At 41.1% G+C, this 16,308-nt stretch overlaps 1 protein-coding gene and 1 long non-coding RNA gene across 2 annotated transcripts in view; both read left to right on the top strand.

Annotated features, from left to right (window-relative positions):
- The window catches only part of LOC146403307 (uncharacterized), an 897,172-nt gene that overhangs the window by 732,897 nt on the left and 147,967 nt on the right, over positions 1 to 16,308 (top strand). The gene's annotated exons all lie outside the window — the stretch shown is intronic.
- The window catches only part of WIF1 (WNT inhibitory factor 1), a 93,471-nt gene continuing 81,901 nt past the window's right edge, over positions 4,739 to 16,308 (top strand). The window contains exons 1-2 of the mRNA NM_001315718.1: positions 4,739 to 5,345; positions 5,824 to 5,963. Of these exons, the coding sequence (NP_001302647.1) occupies positions 5,198 to 5,345; positions 5,824 to 5,963 (288 nt within the window). The 5' untranslated portion in view covers positions 4,739 to 5,197. The remainder of the gene's footprint in view (positions 5,346 to 5,823; positions 5,964 to 16,308) is intronic.

Here is a 16,308-nt window from a genome sequence, read left to right as displayed (position 1 = left end):
TTTATTTACATATTAGCTAAGATATAGATAGATAGATAGATAGATAGATAGATAGATAGATAGATAATCATGTTTGTTTTTTAAAAACAGGGCTGCATTAAAATAATGCTTGGCAACGTGCTCTTTTCGCTTGCTATCTTGTGTCTGTGGCTCCCTTTCCATACAAGTATGCTACAGGGGTGCCTGCTCCCATCTTTTGCAAACTTTTTTGGGCCTCCAGAAGCCCTGCGAGTCAAGGAAATGAGTAAAGCAGGCTGGGAAGAAGCGTGTTGTAACTGTACTCACATCACTTCTCACACACATCCCCTTGGAAGGGAATACTGCCAGATCTCTCAGTTTTCCTTGAAAAAGCCACGAGAAGCCAGAAAAAGCCTTGAGAAGCTGAAAATCTGAATTTTTATGAGAAATCTTTTGATTTTCAAATGTCAGAGTTTCAGTGTTTTTGAATGTATCTGGGTCTTTACCTTTTATTTTTGAAATAAACTTTATTTTTTTAGAACAGTTTTAGATTTACAGAAAAAATAGCAAAGATAGCACAGAAAGTTCCCATATACCCTGCACCCTGTTTTCCCTTGTTATTAACATTTTACATTAATATAGTATATTTGCCACAATTAATGACCCAATGTTGATACATAATTCTTAATAGTTTATTCAGATTTCCTTAGTTTTTATTTGATGTCCTTTATCTATTCCAGGATCCCACCCAGGATACCTCGTTATATTTTCTCGTCATGTGTTCTTGGGCTCCTCCTGGCTGTGATGATTTCTCAGATGGTTTCTTGTTTGTGATGACTTTGAAAGTTTTGAGGAATGCCGGTTAGATATTTTGTAGAGCATCCCCCCGTTGGGTTTTTCTGGTATTCTTCTCATGGTTAGATAGAAGTTACGGGTGTTCAAGAGAAGGCCACAGAGGGTAAGTATCATTTTCATCACAGCATATCCAGGGTGTATACTTACTGCTGTCGATGTTGACCTCCGTCACCCAGGCAAGGTCATGTCTGTTTGGTCTTTCCCCTGTAAGATCACTCTTTTGTCCAGCCCTTTCCATACTGAACTAAATGAAAGGAAGTCGCTATGCATAGCCTACATTTAAGGAGTGAGGAGTTATGCTCCACCTCCTTGAGGCAGTATCTCTCCGTAAATTATTGAGAATTCTTCTTAGGACAGTTTCCATAACCAACTCCTACTTACCTTTTTTGTTTCATCCATCCCTCTCTTCCCCATGCCAGGCTCATGATACTATAGTTCTGTACCTACGGGTTCTGGATGGTACCATTCTTTCTCTCTCTTTGTTCTTACTATTGCTGGATATCTCTTTTCCACCCCCAACTCCCTGAATGTTCAAGTCCCCTTTAACCTTCAGGACTGCTTGCTTCCTCAAGTACCCTGTCCCTTAGGAAGTCTTCCCAGAACCCAGTCTGCATTAAGGGACTTTTCTCCAGTCCCCAGATACCCTGTGTATGTTCCCATCATGACATTCACTCATCATTCATTCTTAGAAATCGCCTCTGTTAGACTGAGTTCAAAAGCAGGGGCTCTTTTTACTTGCCTTTCTATCCCCTGTAGTTGTACCTGTGTCTGATGTATCCCCTTGCATAATCAGACACATAATCAGTGTTTTATGAATGAATGAACTAAAAAACTTTCACAATCTCAGATATGAGATTTCTTTGAATTTCCAGTCCTTCTGTCTTGTCAACCATCACTGTATTCTGCTTTGTGTCATGGTTACTTGGATACTTATTTTAATCATTTTAATAGCTCCAATATTCTTAAAGGGCTGGGATCATGTTTTATTTCTCATGTAGTTTCATGATTTTTTTTTTCACTGCCTTTGTCTTTCCTGTTGTTTCTATGACAGTGTCTTGCACAAAATAGATGTTTGGTAAATATTTGTTGAATGAGTGAATCAGTTAATGAACAAATCTATGAAATTGCCTGCAAATATAATTGATGAGAGTGAATTACACAAGGGAAGGAAGGTAATAGACTGGAAAATAAATGGTAGAGTTTTCAGACTAAATGAAAGTTGACTTGTAAGACCTCCTAGCACATTATTTTCAAATTTTTGTAATGTGCAAATAAATACTGTAAGATTTTTGAGTAGAGAAATCTCAAAACATGATTTTTTTCTAAATGAAAAGTTTCTTTGCTTTTTAAGAACAGCAGCAAGGAGAGTCCAGCCTGCTTCAACTCTTAGATGGACCTTCCCCCCAAAAGACATACCCTGTTACTCTTGAAAAGAGCTGACTAGTGTATAACATATGTTCCTTCCTCTCCTTTAAAAACCAAAAGATCTCAAATCCAATATTTTTAAAATAACATTTTTATCTATCATAAAACACACACATACGTATATATTTGCCTTTTTGCCTTTTCTAGGGCCGCTCCTGCGGCATATGGAGATTCCCAGGCTAGGGGTCGAATCGGAGCTGTAGACACCGGCCTACACCTCAGCCACAGCAACGAGAGATCCAAGCTGAGTCTGCAACCTACACCACAGCTCACGGTAACGCCGGATCCTTAACCTACTGAGCAAGGCCAGGGATCGAACCTGCAATCACATGGTTCCCAGTCAGATTCATTAACCACTGCGCCACGATGGGAACTCCATAAAACATAAGTTTTAAAAAAATGTCCACTGCTGGGTTGAAGTGAACAGTGACCAACAGTTCTGGAAACAAAAAATTCCTTAGGCCATAATATATTATCAGTATCACCAACCCCAAATTCAACCTCACTCAGAGAAAGTTGAAGTAGAAGGGAATTTAGTCCTTTTTCTCTACAAAAAAGTAAATTTTACGAAGGATGTTTCTCAATTAGTATTGGATTAGAACAGCCTGTAGATGGCGTCCTTGCATCAAGAGCCATAGGAGCTTGAGTAATACTGAGGAAAAAATATTTTCAATTAAAACTATCTTTCTGGAGTAAAAGAAAATATCCATTGTGTTGCAAAATTATCTTGAACTGAGGGACAGTTGGCATCACAATGCTAATGTGTTTTAAGGGTTACCAAATGTATATTATACAAAGAAATTCACTGAAATGAAAAATAATGAAATTTTGAAAAGAGGTAAATATTATCTTGAAGAAGGCTGCAAAGTTTTAGATGCAAACTAACCTAATTATGATTTACTTGTCAGTATGAAGTATAGTGGTTAAGAGACTAGGCTTTCAAATCAAATGCCTGGGATTGGACCCTGACCCGGCCACTGGCCACTGACCGGGTAAGTAAACACAGTTACCTTTGGGTAACCACAGTCAACTAACGTATTGGAACTTTTTTTTTTTTTTTTTTTTTTTTTTTTTTGGCTCATTAGAGCCGCACTTGTGGCATGTGGAAGTTCCCAGGCTAAGGTTCCAATCAAAGCTACAGCGGCTGGTCTTACACCACAGCCACAGCAATGGGATCCGAGCCATATCTGTGACCTACACCACAGCTCACCACAATGCTGCCAGATCCTTAACCCAGTGAGTGAGGCCAGGTATGGAGCCCGCATCCTCATGGATCCTAGTCCTGTTTGTTGACTACTGAGCCACGAAGAGAACTCCCTATTGGAACTTTTTAACCTTTGTTTTCTAATCAGTAAAATGGGAAACTTACTGGACCTTTTTGAGCCTTGTTTCCCAATCAGTAAAACAGGTACTAATAATAGTACCTACTTAAAAGACTTGTAAGGATTAAATACGCAATTAAAAGTGTTTTTTTAAATAAAGACACAAAGTTCAAATCCGTTGTAGGTTTCTTGTTTAACTCTTTTTAAAGATCAACAGTTGTACAGCTAAAAATATTTCGTACTTGGAAATGCATGTTCTGTTGTTTTTAGTAACTTCTGACCTAACACTTAATTGAATGCATGCAGGTGTTCAGCTTCTCTTCTTTTGTTCCCAGTTTGCTCTCTCCTGGTGAGATGTCCACTTCTCTACAAGACACTGAGTGAAACAACACGCCCAGCTGGATACACTTGATCCTTGTGGGGCATTTGTCGCAGCATTTGGATGCCAACCCTTTTCTGAGTCTGAAATCTTTGTTTTATTTTTTTTTTCTTTCAAAACCTTTTGCTTCCGCTTTCATTGCGCATCTAAAGGATTAGGCTGGGGGCAAATTAAATCCTCTCTGCTGGGGTCAGGTGGGTGTGGTTAAGCTGGAGCCCACTGCCAGCCAAACTACTCTTGCCAGGGGCAAGGCCAGAGCTTTGGTCTTGCGCTAAAGCGGCTGCGATTTCAGTAGGAACGCAGCGCCGCCTCCAAATTTCTCAAAACGCCAGCAACTATGAAGATATTCACGACTTTGGGGACCCCTACCCCAGGAGGTCAGGTACGCCTAGTCATCCGACACTCAGGGAATTCTTCCAGGCGCTTCCAGGGAACCAGGAGAAGCGCCTCCACAACTGTTAAAAGCGTCCTCGTGGTGTCAGACAAGTGAGGAATGAAAGCCACGCGCGCCAAGCAATCAGGGCACCACTGGACGATGGAATCTCGGGTTTTAAATGAATGGGAATGCGCCAAGGGGCAGCATAGCGCGGATGGAAAAGGGTGGGCTTTGCCGAGGGAGAAATGAAGTGGCGGAAAGGGAGAAGTGGAAGAATATACACCGTCCCTTAGTACTGGGGTAGATGTGGGCGTTATCACCATCATCATTATCATCTGCGCCCAATCAAGCCGGAGGCAGCGGCGAGTGACGTCTCAGGGGTCCCTTTAAACGCTCTTCTCCGCGTCTCCCTCCAACACGCTCACCTCTCGCGCCTACTCCCACGCGGCGCACCCCTGGGAGAACGCGGCCGCCGGGGGTCTTGCGCTGCCCCACCCCGCGCGTCCCTCCAGCGCCCCCCGGTGGTGGCTGGTTAGTCTAGATCGCTCCTCGCTTGCACCGCACTTGGCGCTTGCCCTTCCCGCTCTTCCTCTCCCGCTGTATTTAACCCTCTGACTGTTAGCCTCGCTCCGCCGGCTGGCATCTTCGGCTTTGCCAGGCTTGCGTCTCTGCTGTACTCTCTCTCCTGTCCAGCTCTTGCGGGTTCTTCCCGTCCCTCCTCCTCCCCCCCGCCTCTCCGGCTCACTCGTACTAGAGCCAGAAGGCTACACGCCTAGGCGTCTACTGGAGAACAAGCTTCAGCTGAGGGAGAACTTAACCGCTGAAGGTTGGGTAGGTGCGGCAGAAGGGGTTTCAGTGGCGAAAGCTACCAGCTGAAGTAGCATGGCCTCGAGAAGCGCCTTCGCTGCCGCCGCGCTCCAGCTCTGGAGCATCCTCCCGTGCCTGCTGGTGCTGCGGGCGGAGGTCGGGCAGCCGCCGGAAGAGAGCCTGTACCTGTGGATCGATGCTCACCAGGCAAGAGTGCTCATAGGTAAGGCTTCCGCGCCCGACCCTGAAGCTTCTGCTTCTTCCCCTGCCGGGGGTCTTCACCTTTCCATTAAAGAAGCATGCGTTTAGTATGGTTTTAAAACTTTAATTTCCAAGGAAGTTTACCCTCCCCCCCTTTTAATTAGGTATTTTCCATCTAAAAGCTTGCAGACGTCTCTCAAGAAACCTAAGCTGACCTAGTGTTTTGATCATGCTATTGCTATTTCTGCTCCCCTACGTTTTAGGTGGACCCAGCGTTTGTTAGCACTAGTTAACTCCACGTGCACTCCTTTGCCTGAAAACCTGTATCTTTGGTATCATTCTTATCACAGAAAGGAAGAATTATTGGTACCAAGGCAGATGCTTTATGTAAAGAAATAACCTATTGCTAATTCTTTGGTGCTCTTTTTGCATGCAAGTTCTGATCTGGATTCTTTTTAAGTCTATCTAGTTTGATAATTTTATTATTTTTTGAAAACCAGGGTTTGAAGAAGATATCTTGATTGTTTCAGAGGGGAAAATGGCCCCTTTTACACATGATTTCAGGAAAGCACAACAGAGAATGCCAGCTATTCCTGTCAACATCCATTCCATGAATTTCACCTGGCAAGCTGCAGGGCGGGTAAGTTCCATTAACCAGAAAGACTGAAGAAAATTACCCTTTAATATTTCCAGCACCTGAATGCAGGTAGAACTAATACTATAGTGTAGTCTGCTACATTTTAACAGTTTTTTAAGAGTGACTTCTCATTTGATCTTCAAAGCAAATAAAGAGTTAACTCCCATTTATTTAAACATATCACAGAAATTAAAGATTCTCAAAAGGGTAAGCAAAGTGCCTAAAATCACTATTTTGATGTCTCAGTGTCTTCAGGCTGCTGGAAACACAAAGACCTTAAATAGCAACCTACTTCCTTTCTGTGATCACTGACATTAAAATTTAACATACTATTTAAAGGACTCTTTTCTTAATCTGTAGTAAATACCAACCACCTGTGACACTGTTTACACTTTATAGCAAATCTTAAAGTCTATAAGTATTTTCAACATTGTGCCTTTGGGAAAAAAAATGGTATGTTGAGTGTTAATCACTGGAATGATGTGAACACTATATTTTTGGTACAAGTTCACAGACTCAAAGTGTCATATAAGAATGTTTATAAAATATTGCAAGCTATTTTTAAGTTACCGTTGCGATACTTTCGTATGGAAAAAGAGAACTGCTCTATTTTTTTTTTCTGAAGGAAAAAGTCCTTTTATTTGTTAGCACATTGACCTCTTTTGTATGATTTGCAGTATTACATAAATGACCTCTAATTTGGGAAAGAAAGGGAGAATAAATGTCACGTGAGTTTAGTTTCTTTTGTGCAATTGGAGGATTTACTCTAGAGGACAAATGGTAAGTAATACAAGAGAATTTATGTTAGCGGGCAAAATGTTATCTCCTATGAAAAATCATGGTAATTATAATTAAAATCACACTTTCAGGACTTCTACTTACATGGCTGTTTACATAAAGAATGTGATCTATTAAAAAGTAGCTGTTTTTAATTGAGACATCACATCAGTTCCCTCTAATTACCTAATGTAGTATGGACATGACCACTTGAGCGCCCTTTCCCCTCCTCAGGTGTGTTCTTTGATTTTTCCTTTCTGAAATAGATCAAACCCTTCAACACTGTTGTCACAAAAGAATAGATGTTTCGGATCCACCAAAGGTCCTAACAGAAAGGTCATCTATTCTAATATCCCCATTCTGTAGATAAGTTCACTGAGGCTCCTGCTGCTCTATAGGGAGATTATTTTTTTTCTTCCTACAGTTCCTTCTTCCTACTTTATGGACAACTAATTTTGAAATGTAGTGAAATCAATAATAAATCAAGGAATGGCCTTATAATTATGTCCTTTTTCACCAGACTCTATTGTGATTGACCACTTGTCAGTTGGGATCAATACTGGTTGTTTTTAAAAAGAATATTTTCTTAAACTTTTATGGACCTGTGTGAGTCATTAGAAGGTTGACTTGCATCCCTCCCTAGGTGAAAGGGTTCAGTAACTGCAGGTGAAGTAGAAAATGTCAATAACTCTGATGGATGGATTTTTCCCTGTGAATTGTCATCTGAAGAATGGAATTTGGAATGAAGGCTTAAATTCCATGCTCTCTCCCCTTTGCAAACATTGGCATATTGTTGGGTACAAAATGGATTGCATAGCAAACAATCTCAAGAATGTTTCCTGTAGGGGGTTAGAAAAGACGGTGGAACTGGCATAGAGAGGAAGATTGTAGCATCTTTTTCTCTCGTGGTGTTGATTACCTATGTGGATAATCTTATTATGCAGGATAGTGTTAGTGCCTCAGTTATCTTACTCTGTTTCATCTGCTCCAGACAGGTTATCACAGGTAACTGTGTGAAATCTGGTGTCTGTTTTTCCTGGGGTAGGGATGGGAGGTAACTAGGAGGGGAGAGTTGTATGACTCCAACACCATAATTTCTGAAATGCATGGAAATTTTGAATATGGGAAAAATAATGACTTCAATACCAATTAAATATTTTGAAAGGCATCTTTGGCCAAAGCCAAACCACATCAAAACATCTACATGGAAAATGAAAAGTTCATCGCATTATCTAGTTATTTCATCCAAAATAATATCAAACATTTAGGGATTTCAGCACAAGCAAAACACATAGCTAATGAAATTTTAAACTTGAGATTTAAGTGTTTTGGCAACACCTGGAAAAAGTTGAAATAACTTTAGGATTGAAGAGCTAGTAGAGTCAGTAGGTGTAACCCACTTCAATAAATTATTTCTCAAGTAACCCAAGGCGTTGTTGAGGCCATCTTTTTTTTTTTTTTCTTTTGCTTTTTAGGGCCACACCTGCAAGCATATGGAAATTTCCAGGCTAGGGGTCAAATCCGAGGTGTAGCTGCTGGCCTACACAACAGCTACAGCAGCAACACAGGATCTGAGCTGTGTCTGCAACCTATACCAAAGTTCACAGTAATGCTGGATCCTTAACCCACTGAGGGAGGGCAGCAATCGAACCCGTATCTTCATGGATACCAGTCGCCCCAACGTTGGGAACTCCTCTTGGGGCCATTTAAAATAACTTTCATGTTTTATTCCAAACGAGTGCGAATAAAAATTACAATGAGATTCCTTTCCCTACATCACATTTTTAAAAGTTTGGTCAGGTTTTTAAAAAGTGCTTTCAGTATGTGGAGAATTACACATATGGGGCTGATGTCCGTGTTAGCCTTTCTGCAGGGCAGTTTGACTCTGGCCAAAGGCCTGACGTAGAACCTTTGATTAGGAAATTTTACTTCTGGAGATTCATGCTAAGAAAATAATCCTGGATATGAATAATATTTTTTGTGCAGGCCTATTATTCCTCGTCGTACTGTTTATAAAATGGGCAGAACCTAGAGGTCTGTGATAGTGGTAGGAAGCATCAATAAGAATATTCTATCCGACTAGGAACCATGAGGTTGCGGGTTCGGTCCCTGCCCTTGCTCAGTGGGTTAAGGATCCGGCGTTGCCGTGAGCTGTGTTGTAGGTTGCAGACGTGGCTCGGATCCCGCGTTGCTGTGGCTCTGGCGTAGGCCAGTGGCTACAGCTCCAATTAGACCCCCAGCCTGGGAACCTCCATATGCTGCTGGAGCGGCCCAAAGAAATAGCAAAAAGACAAAAAAAAAAAAAAAAAATTCTAGACATCTGCTCAATGCCATGGAAAGATGTTCATGGCAAATTAAGTCAACAGTCTATAACAGTATATTTTGTCTGGTTCCATCACAAAATACGTAGGCGTGGAATTCCCACTGGGGCTCAGCATTCACAACCTGACTAGTAACCATGAGAATGTGAATTCGATCCTTGGTTAAGGGTCCAGCATTGCTGTGACCTGTGGTGTAGGTCACAGACGTGGCATGGATCCTGCGTGGCTGTGGCGGTGGTACAGACTGGCAGCTGTAGCTCTGAATCGACCCCTAGCCTGGGAACTTCCATAGCCACAAGTGCGGCCCTAAAAAGCAAAAAAAAAAAAAAAAGACAGACCTAGGAAAACATGTCTGATAAATGTCGAATCCTCCAATGTGTTAACATTAGCTATATTTGCATGTATTATGTTTTGGTTTTACCGTGGTGAATATGTATTGATTTGTAATTTTAAATTTTATTTTATATTATGTGTATGTAAAACATTGTACTTTAGAGTTTGAAATTGTATGATCTGTATTGTAGTTATACTTATTATCCAGTATCATTTTTATACTACATCTTACTCAACAAAATGGTAAAGGAATTTTTTTCATGGCTGAGCATAATCCATGGAGCCCAAAGAATTTGCTGTTTGATTCTCACTCACCAGTTTCTTGTGAGATCTTTAAGAATCTGCTTTGGAAAGCTTTCGTGCCTGAAATCAGATTCCCTGACCTCTTCCCTCTCCCTGAAATCCCCATTTTCCATGGAAAATCCTGTCTCCACTTTATCCCCCATTTAAAATACTCATTTTCTGACATGCCCCTTCTCAAGGCTTTTAGATGAGAGAAGAATTTCTACTAAAGAGGCTTAGGCTTAAAGGATTTTTGGTAATTAAAGGGAAAATACTCTTTATTACCATGTATAACTTTTAATAGTTGATATTTTTCAATGAGGCATTCCTTATTCTAATTTTTCCCTAAATTTGAGACAAGTAGGACCCTGAGCAACCACTTTGGTTTTCTAAACTACAAACTAATTAAAGATTTTATTTGGAAAATAACCCTTTCTAAACCTAAAGGCTTTCAAATAAAACTGTAATGAGAAGTTTTGTTAGACAAATCTCAATTTTAATACTCGGACACCACTGCTGATTTCCATATGAACCAATTTGCTGTACAGCCCCCAATTTTTTTTATTTGTAGAAATCATATAAGTAAATATTTATTTATAAAAATCATATAGACTTGATCTTAATTACTATGATATATCACATGCATGAAGATGCTAAAGTGCTATGAATCTAGTGCCTTGTCAATAGGGCATCTCTCTTTATGTTGGCATTTTTAAAGCAATGGTGATGAATTTATACTGAACCATCTAGTTTTTTTGACCTCCTTGTGACCAAATGCCTGGAAAGTTTGGTAAGGGGTGGAGTGAAACTGGTGTCTATGGACTAGAAATTCTCTGGATGAAGATATTGGGCTGGTATTAACTTTAACCCACCACGTGGATTACTAAGCAAGCTCTAACCACCTGTCCAGATCCTAAAGTAAACTATAGCGGTCACAGTTGTTATAACCACTAGAAGTCAGTGATGTAACTTCATTTTTTCTCAATTTTAAGATGTCTAAAAACGAAACTTCAAAGTGTTGCTGTGGATACAGGAAAGGAAGAAGAAAGTTTTGTCTGCCACTATGGGGAAGTGGCTGGTCATGTATATACTGTGGGAAATCTGACTTTACTGGTTAAACTGCAGAGATGTGCTCCTTTGATCAATGTGTGATCATTGAAAATAGAAAATATTAGATGTGTTGAAGGTTCAGTGTATGAAATGAAATTTTTTCTAACCTATAAGGTTAATTATAAATGTACTGGTAATCTTTCCTAGCTCCCTATCTTTTAAAAAGAGCTTCTTGAATTATTGAAAACTGCCAGAAATAATAACAATACAAAATCAAATGTAAGGAAAGCCTGAGAACTTTGCCTGGTTAGCTGTCTTTGTGGATGATTGCAGTCAGTAGCACTCAAAATCAGCCCTTTTTAAAAAGTTGAAGTAAGGTTGATTTAAAATGTTATGTTAGTTTCAGGTATACAGCAAAGTGGTTCAGATTGTATATGTGTGTGTATGTATACATTCCGATGTATGTGTATACATACATATATGTGTATTATTCTTTTCCTTTATAGGTTATTACAAGGTATTGAATATAGTTCCCGGTACTATACAGTAGGACCTGTTGTTTATCCGTTTTATATATGGTTGTGTACATCCATATCTAAGCTCAGCTTTTAAATGAGGAAAGTACCATTGGAAAAAAGAAGTCAGAAACAGGCCAATTTCCGGACAACTGACTCACATGTTTGCTAATTAAAAAAAAAAAAAATCACTCTACTGACATGTGTCTATAAGATCAGCCGGATAATCCAGTTCTGTCATTCAAATGCCCTTAAAGCTCTAGATAGCTTGTTTTTGCAACGTAGTGTTTGATATGATGTAACACCGGCCCCCTAAAATTGGCTGCAGTATGAAGTCTCAAATTTCCCCTTGGTCTGGTTGAGTTAAGGAGACCTGTGTTAAAATGGTTTTTTCCCTCCTTTCTCCCCTTGACAAAAAAGTCAAAGAAAAACAATAGAGAGTGAATTTTCATTCAAGTACTTCCTCTCCCTCTTCAAAGGAACTGCCAAATGCCCTTAAACACCTCCTCCCAACTCTGAAGTTATGGTAACACTTACTGTTATTACCTCAATCCCTTAATATATACTGTTCACATTTTTTCCTAATGGAGTTATGATTGTGTTTGGTAGTTACAACCCAAGTAGTTGCATACCTTCACACTCCTGGGGTTTGCCGTCATACCTTTGCAGTGGTTTTATGTCACCCGGAGGAGGAAATGCCTCATTTTTTTGACCCCTGTTCCATGGTGTCAAAGTGGGAATGTGAATATGTTTACATATCGTGGGCATGACTTTTTTTTTTTTTAAGAAGGTACTCCTATCAAAAGCACAGCTTTAAACCTTTAATGTTTAGATTCTGCTATGCTGTGGTATTTTGCATTGTGGTGTTGTGGACATGCCACTAGGGATCAAAGAGTAATTCTGCAGAGGGCCCATTTCATTTAGCAAGGCAGGCATGTGCCAGCCATCTGTTGTATCTGCTGATAGAAAACAGCAGTAAGTTTCTCAAACTTTTGCCAGGAAAAAAAAAAAAAGACTTTATAGCTTAGGGGAGATGAGTTACAAGGTACCTTGTAAGCCACATCTGGTTCTAGAGCAATTTACATGGCATAAATGTAAACCCCCACTATGTCCTCCTTACACGGTGGCATAAAGGCACATAAACAAATGCTTAGCCGCTCTCCTCTGTGTTTATTCCTGACTTTTAAAAATCTTTTAAATTGTTGTGGTGAAGTGGAAAGGAATGATATTCGGTACAGCGTTTTGTTTTGGATTAAACTCATTTAATTTAAATGTCCTTCATGAATAGAATGGGTGTTAAAAGGAAAAAACTTTAGGGATTAGGAGTTTAATGAAAATGCCCTTCATCCTTCAGCTGGATCTTTGGAGGAGGTATTGTCAGATCGGGGCTTCTTTCACTACAGTTTTAGCCAACTTATTCCATTCTCCAACCTGGGATGAACTTGGTTACATTCCCCTGAACGCTTAGTGGATGGGGAGTTCTCCCAGGCAGCTTTTCTCTCTGCCTTTGGCACTCAGTCAGTCAACAAACATAGAATTCAGTCACAGAGAGCATTCAAAGAGGAGTAAACATGTGCCCTGCCCTCAGGGACCTCATAGTCTAGGAAACAAATATCCATCACACTCATGCATATGAGGAAAGAAAGTCTAGACCTGGCTGAGAGCACCAAGAAGGCAACCCATTTCCCTGTCTAGAGGAGGAAGGGAGCCAGGAGTCTCCCCTGAACTCACTGAGCAGGTGATGTCCTGCAGGATGAGTAATTGCTCATCAGTCCAGCAAGAAGAAGATGCCTTCCAAATGTGGAGAGCTCAGGATGGTCAAGTGCATGGAGGCTTTAAAGGAAGGCACGTTCCAAGTGATCATGATGGACCAAGGTAATGGAAATTCACTGAAGGGGATGTCAAGGTCAAGTAATGGAGAAGTGTTCTGGGGGAGGAGAAGGAAGTAGAAACAATTAAGGGAGGTTTCTCCTCTGCTGTGAAAAGATTGGTCTCCACATTTTGCAGCTTTTCCCCAGGGATGTGTCAAGTACATCTTTGGTGTCCATGTTGGGTAGACAGTGGCTCTTCAACAATGTCATTTAGCTCTTCTTTCTTATTAAGCTTTTGGGAGTGTTTGTGATGATCAGTCTCAGCTCCAGGTTATTTATTTATTTATTTTTTTAGGTGATTAGGGCATAGGACTATAACAATATTGCTTCTTGTAAGTGCATAGGACACAAAATTAATTTTCTAGTGGAATCTAGAACTTTAAACTTGATTCAAGGATGCTTGAATAAGGAAAGTAATGTTAATTTGAAGAATTGACCTAGTATCTCTGCTTAACACCTATACTATATTTCTTTTTTTTTAATCTTTTTGTCTTTTCTAGGGCCATACCCATGACATATGGAGGTTCCCAGGCTATGCTATATTTCTAATTGTCAAGAAAACCTTTCAAAGTGTCAAAAGTACAATAAAGATCCAGAAATTATACTTGGCAGATGATACTTCAGTTGAAATAATGAGAGATCGAACACTGAAAATGGATTAATGCAAATTAAGCCTGCTTCTTCAAGTAAATACTTTGATTTTCTTTCAAAATGTATTAGTTAAAACTCCATGGAGTTCCACTGTGGCTCAGAGGGTTATGAACCTGACTAGTATCATGAGGATGCTGGTTCAATCCCTGGCTCGGTTTAGTGGGTTAAGGATACAGACTTGGTGTGAGCTGTGTGTAGCTCATAGATGTGGCTCGGATCCTGCATGGCTGTGGCTGTGGCACAGGCCAGCAGCTGTAGCTCTGGGAACTTCTATATGCAGTGGGTGCAGCCCTGAAACACACACAACCCCTCTGAAGTCATAGGACAATTTCTATTCATCTCTGTTTTCTTCAGATAAGCACATGAATATCTTTGTCTTTGAGCTGTACATTTTGTCTTCTTTGGGGATTTTATGGACGGATCTGATGAAAGAGACTTGGAACATATCCGGCATCTTTTGAAATCTTGGAAAATATCAGGTATTTTTTTGAAACCCATTCACCTGGACAAAACCTCCCAGGGCAACAATGTGTTGTGGGCCTGGGACAAAGGGACAGATGTGGCAAAGGAGTTCTTCAGTGGCAGAGAAAGGACATGACCCCTTCCTTGCTTAGCTGCTCTTGGCCAGAACTCGGATCATGCTTCAGGTGCAAAACATGAGGAAGAACCAATTCCCTGAGAAAATTAGAAGCTACCTGGAGAGACAGCCACATATAAATAGATCATCCTAATAATTCCTGGTGAGTGGTGCGGAAGAAGTGCTGAGGCTTCACTTAGAGTGGAAGCACTCAGGAGAAGTAGCACCAGCACTGAGTCTGACTATGGAGTTAGCCAGGCACAGATGTGGAAGAAGGGATGGTTCTTAGAGAAAGAAGACAAGGTAACGCATAGAGACGAGAAGCACATTATGCGGGGAGCAAGTACTTCGGTGTGGCTGGAGTGTCTGCAGGGTAGGGAGTGGAGAGGTGGGCAGAGGACCTTGTCCTTCATGTTAAGCCATCTGAGACGTACTGCGTAGACGGTGTGGAGTCAGTCCATGACAAGTATAAAAGCAAAGGACAGTAGAGTCAGAGTTATAGTTTAGCTTATCCTGTTAGCAGGGTGGAGGGATAGCTTTGAGGGGAGTCAACAGCAAAGGGAGAAATCAGGGATGGAGATAAGAAAAAAATGGGGAGGAGTTCCCATTGTGGCTCAGCAGGTTATGAACCGAGCTTTTAGCCATGAGGATGGGGGTTCAATCCCTGGCCTCACTCAGTAGGTTAAGGGTCCAGCGTTTCTGCAAGCTGCAGCGTAGGTTGTAGATGTGGCTCAGATCCACTACTACTGTGGCATAGGCTAACAGCTGCAGCTCTGATTCGACCCCTAGCCTGGGAACATCCATATGTCTCAGGTGTGGCCCTAAAAAGAAAAATAAATGGATTGGGGAAAAACATTTAAGAGACAAAAATCTTAATTGTCTTCGTGCTAGGAATAAGGCATGCCTTATTTCCTCCACTCTGCTTTACTAACTTGGCGATAGCCCTGTTAGCCTTTCTGTTCCCTACTTCCAAGCTCATTTTTCCTGCCTCAGCACCTTTGCACATGAAGTTTCCTCTGCCTACATGTATTCCAGCCAGATTTCTTTGTGGCTGGCTCCCTGATTTATCCCATGTCTGATCAAATGTCACCCCTTCTAAGAAACCTTCCCTGACTCCCCTTTTTTTTTTTCTTTTTGCCTGACTCCCTTCTAAAGCAACAGCTAACCTGCTCCCCCGTCACTCTGAGTCTCCTTGTCTGCTGTGTATTTTTTTCATGGCACTTAATAGTTGATTATACTTGATTTTAATTGTTTGACTTTTCCAATGTACGCTCATAGGAGCAAGGACTTTGCACTATTTGTCATGTAGCTTCAAGTCCCAGAACAGGTCCTGACACACAATAGACAGTCCATAACTATTTGTTGAGTGATTGAATATATTATTTTTCTTATTTGATAAAGCTACTGAGACACAGAGGAGCAAAGGAAGCACAGGTTGTAAGAGCTGGGATTTATTTTATTTTATTTGTCTCTTTGCCATTTTCTTGGGCTGCTCTTGTGGCATATGGAGTTTCCCAGGCCAGGGGTCGAATCGGAGCTGCAGCCACCAGCCTACGCCAGAGCCACAGCAACGCGGGATCCGAGCTGCGTGTGCAACCTACACCACAGCTCACGGCAACTCCGGATCCTTAACCCACTGAGCAAGGCCAGGGATGGAACCTGCAACCTCATGGTTCCTAGTCAGATCTGTTAACCACTGCGCCACGACGGGAACTCCTGAGAGCTGGGATTTAAACCTGGGCAGGGGGTGTCCAGAGCTCTTGCTCTGATAAGTGCCGAGTAGAGGTATGAACATAGAGCAAGCTCTTGGGAACATAAAGGAGGAAGCAGCTAATTCTGGCTGAGGAAGTAGGGGAAGGCTTCATCAGAGAAGACATAGGGAAAGAACTGGGACTTGAAGGATGTGCATGAGATTTAATCACCTGAGATAGGAGTTAGGGCACAGGAAGGAGGGCTATCACAGGCAGAGGC

This window comes from Sus scrofa, chromosome 5 (genome assembly GCF_054392235.1).
Source record: "Sus scrofa isolate SSC_HxYL_T2T_F1_AM1 chromosome 5, Sscrofa_HxYL_maternal_Yorkshire_Landrace_v2.0, whole genome shotgun sequence".
In the NCBI taxonomy this organism is placed as follows: Eukaryota; Metazoa; Chordata; class Mammalia; order Artiodactyla; family Suidae; genus Sus; species Sus scrofa.
Note: the sequence above shows the minus strand (reverse complement) of the source record. Positions and strands in the feature narration are given on the sequence as shown.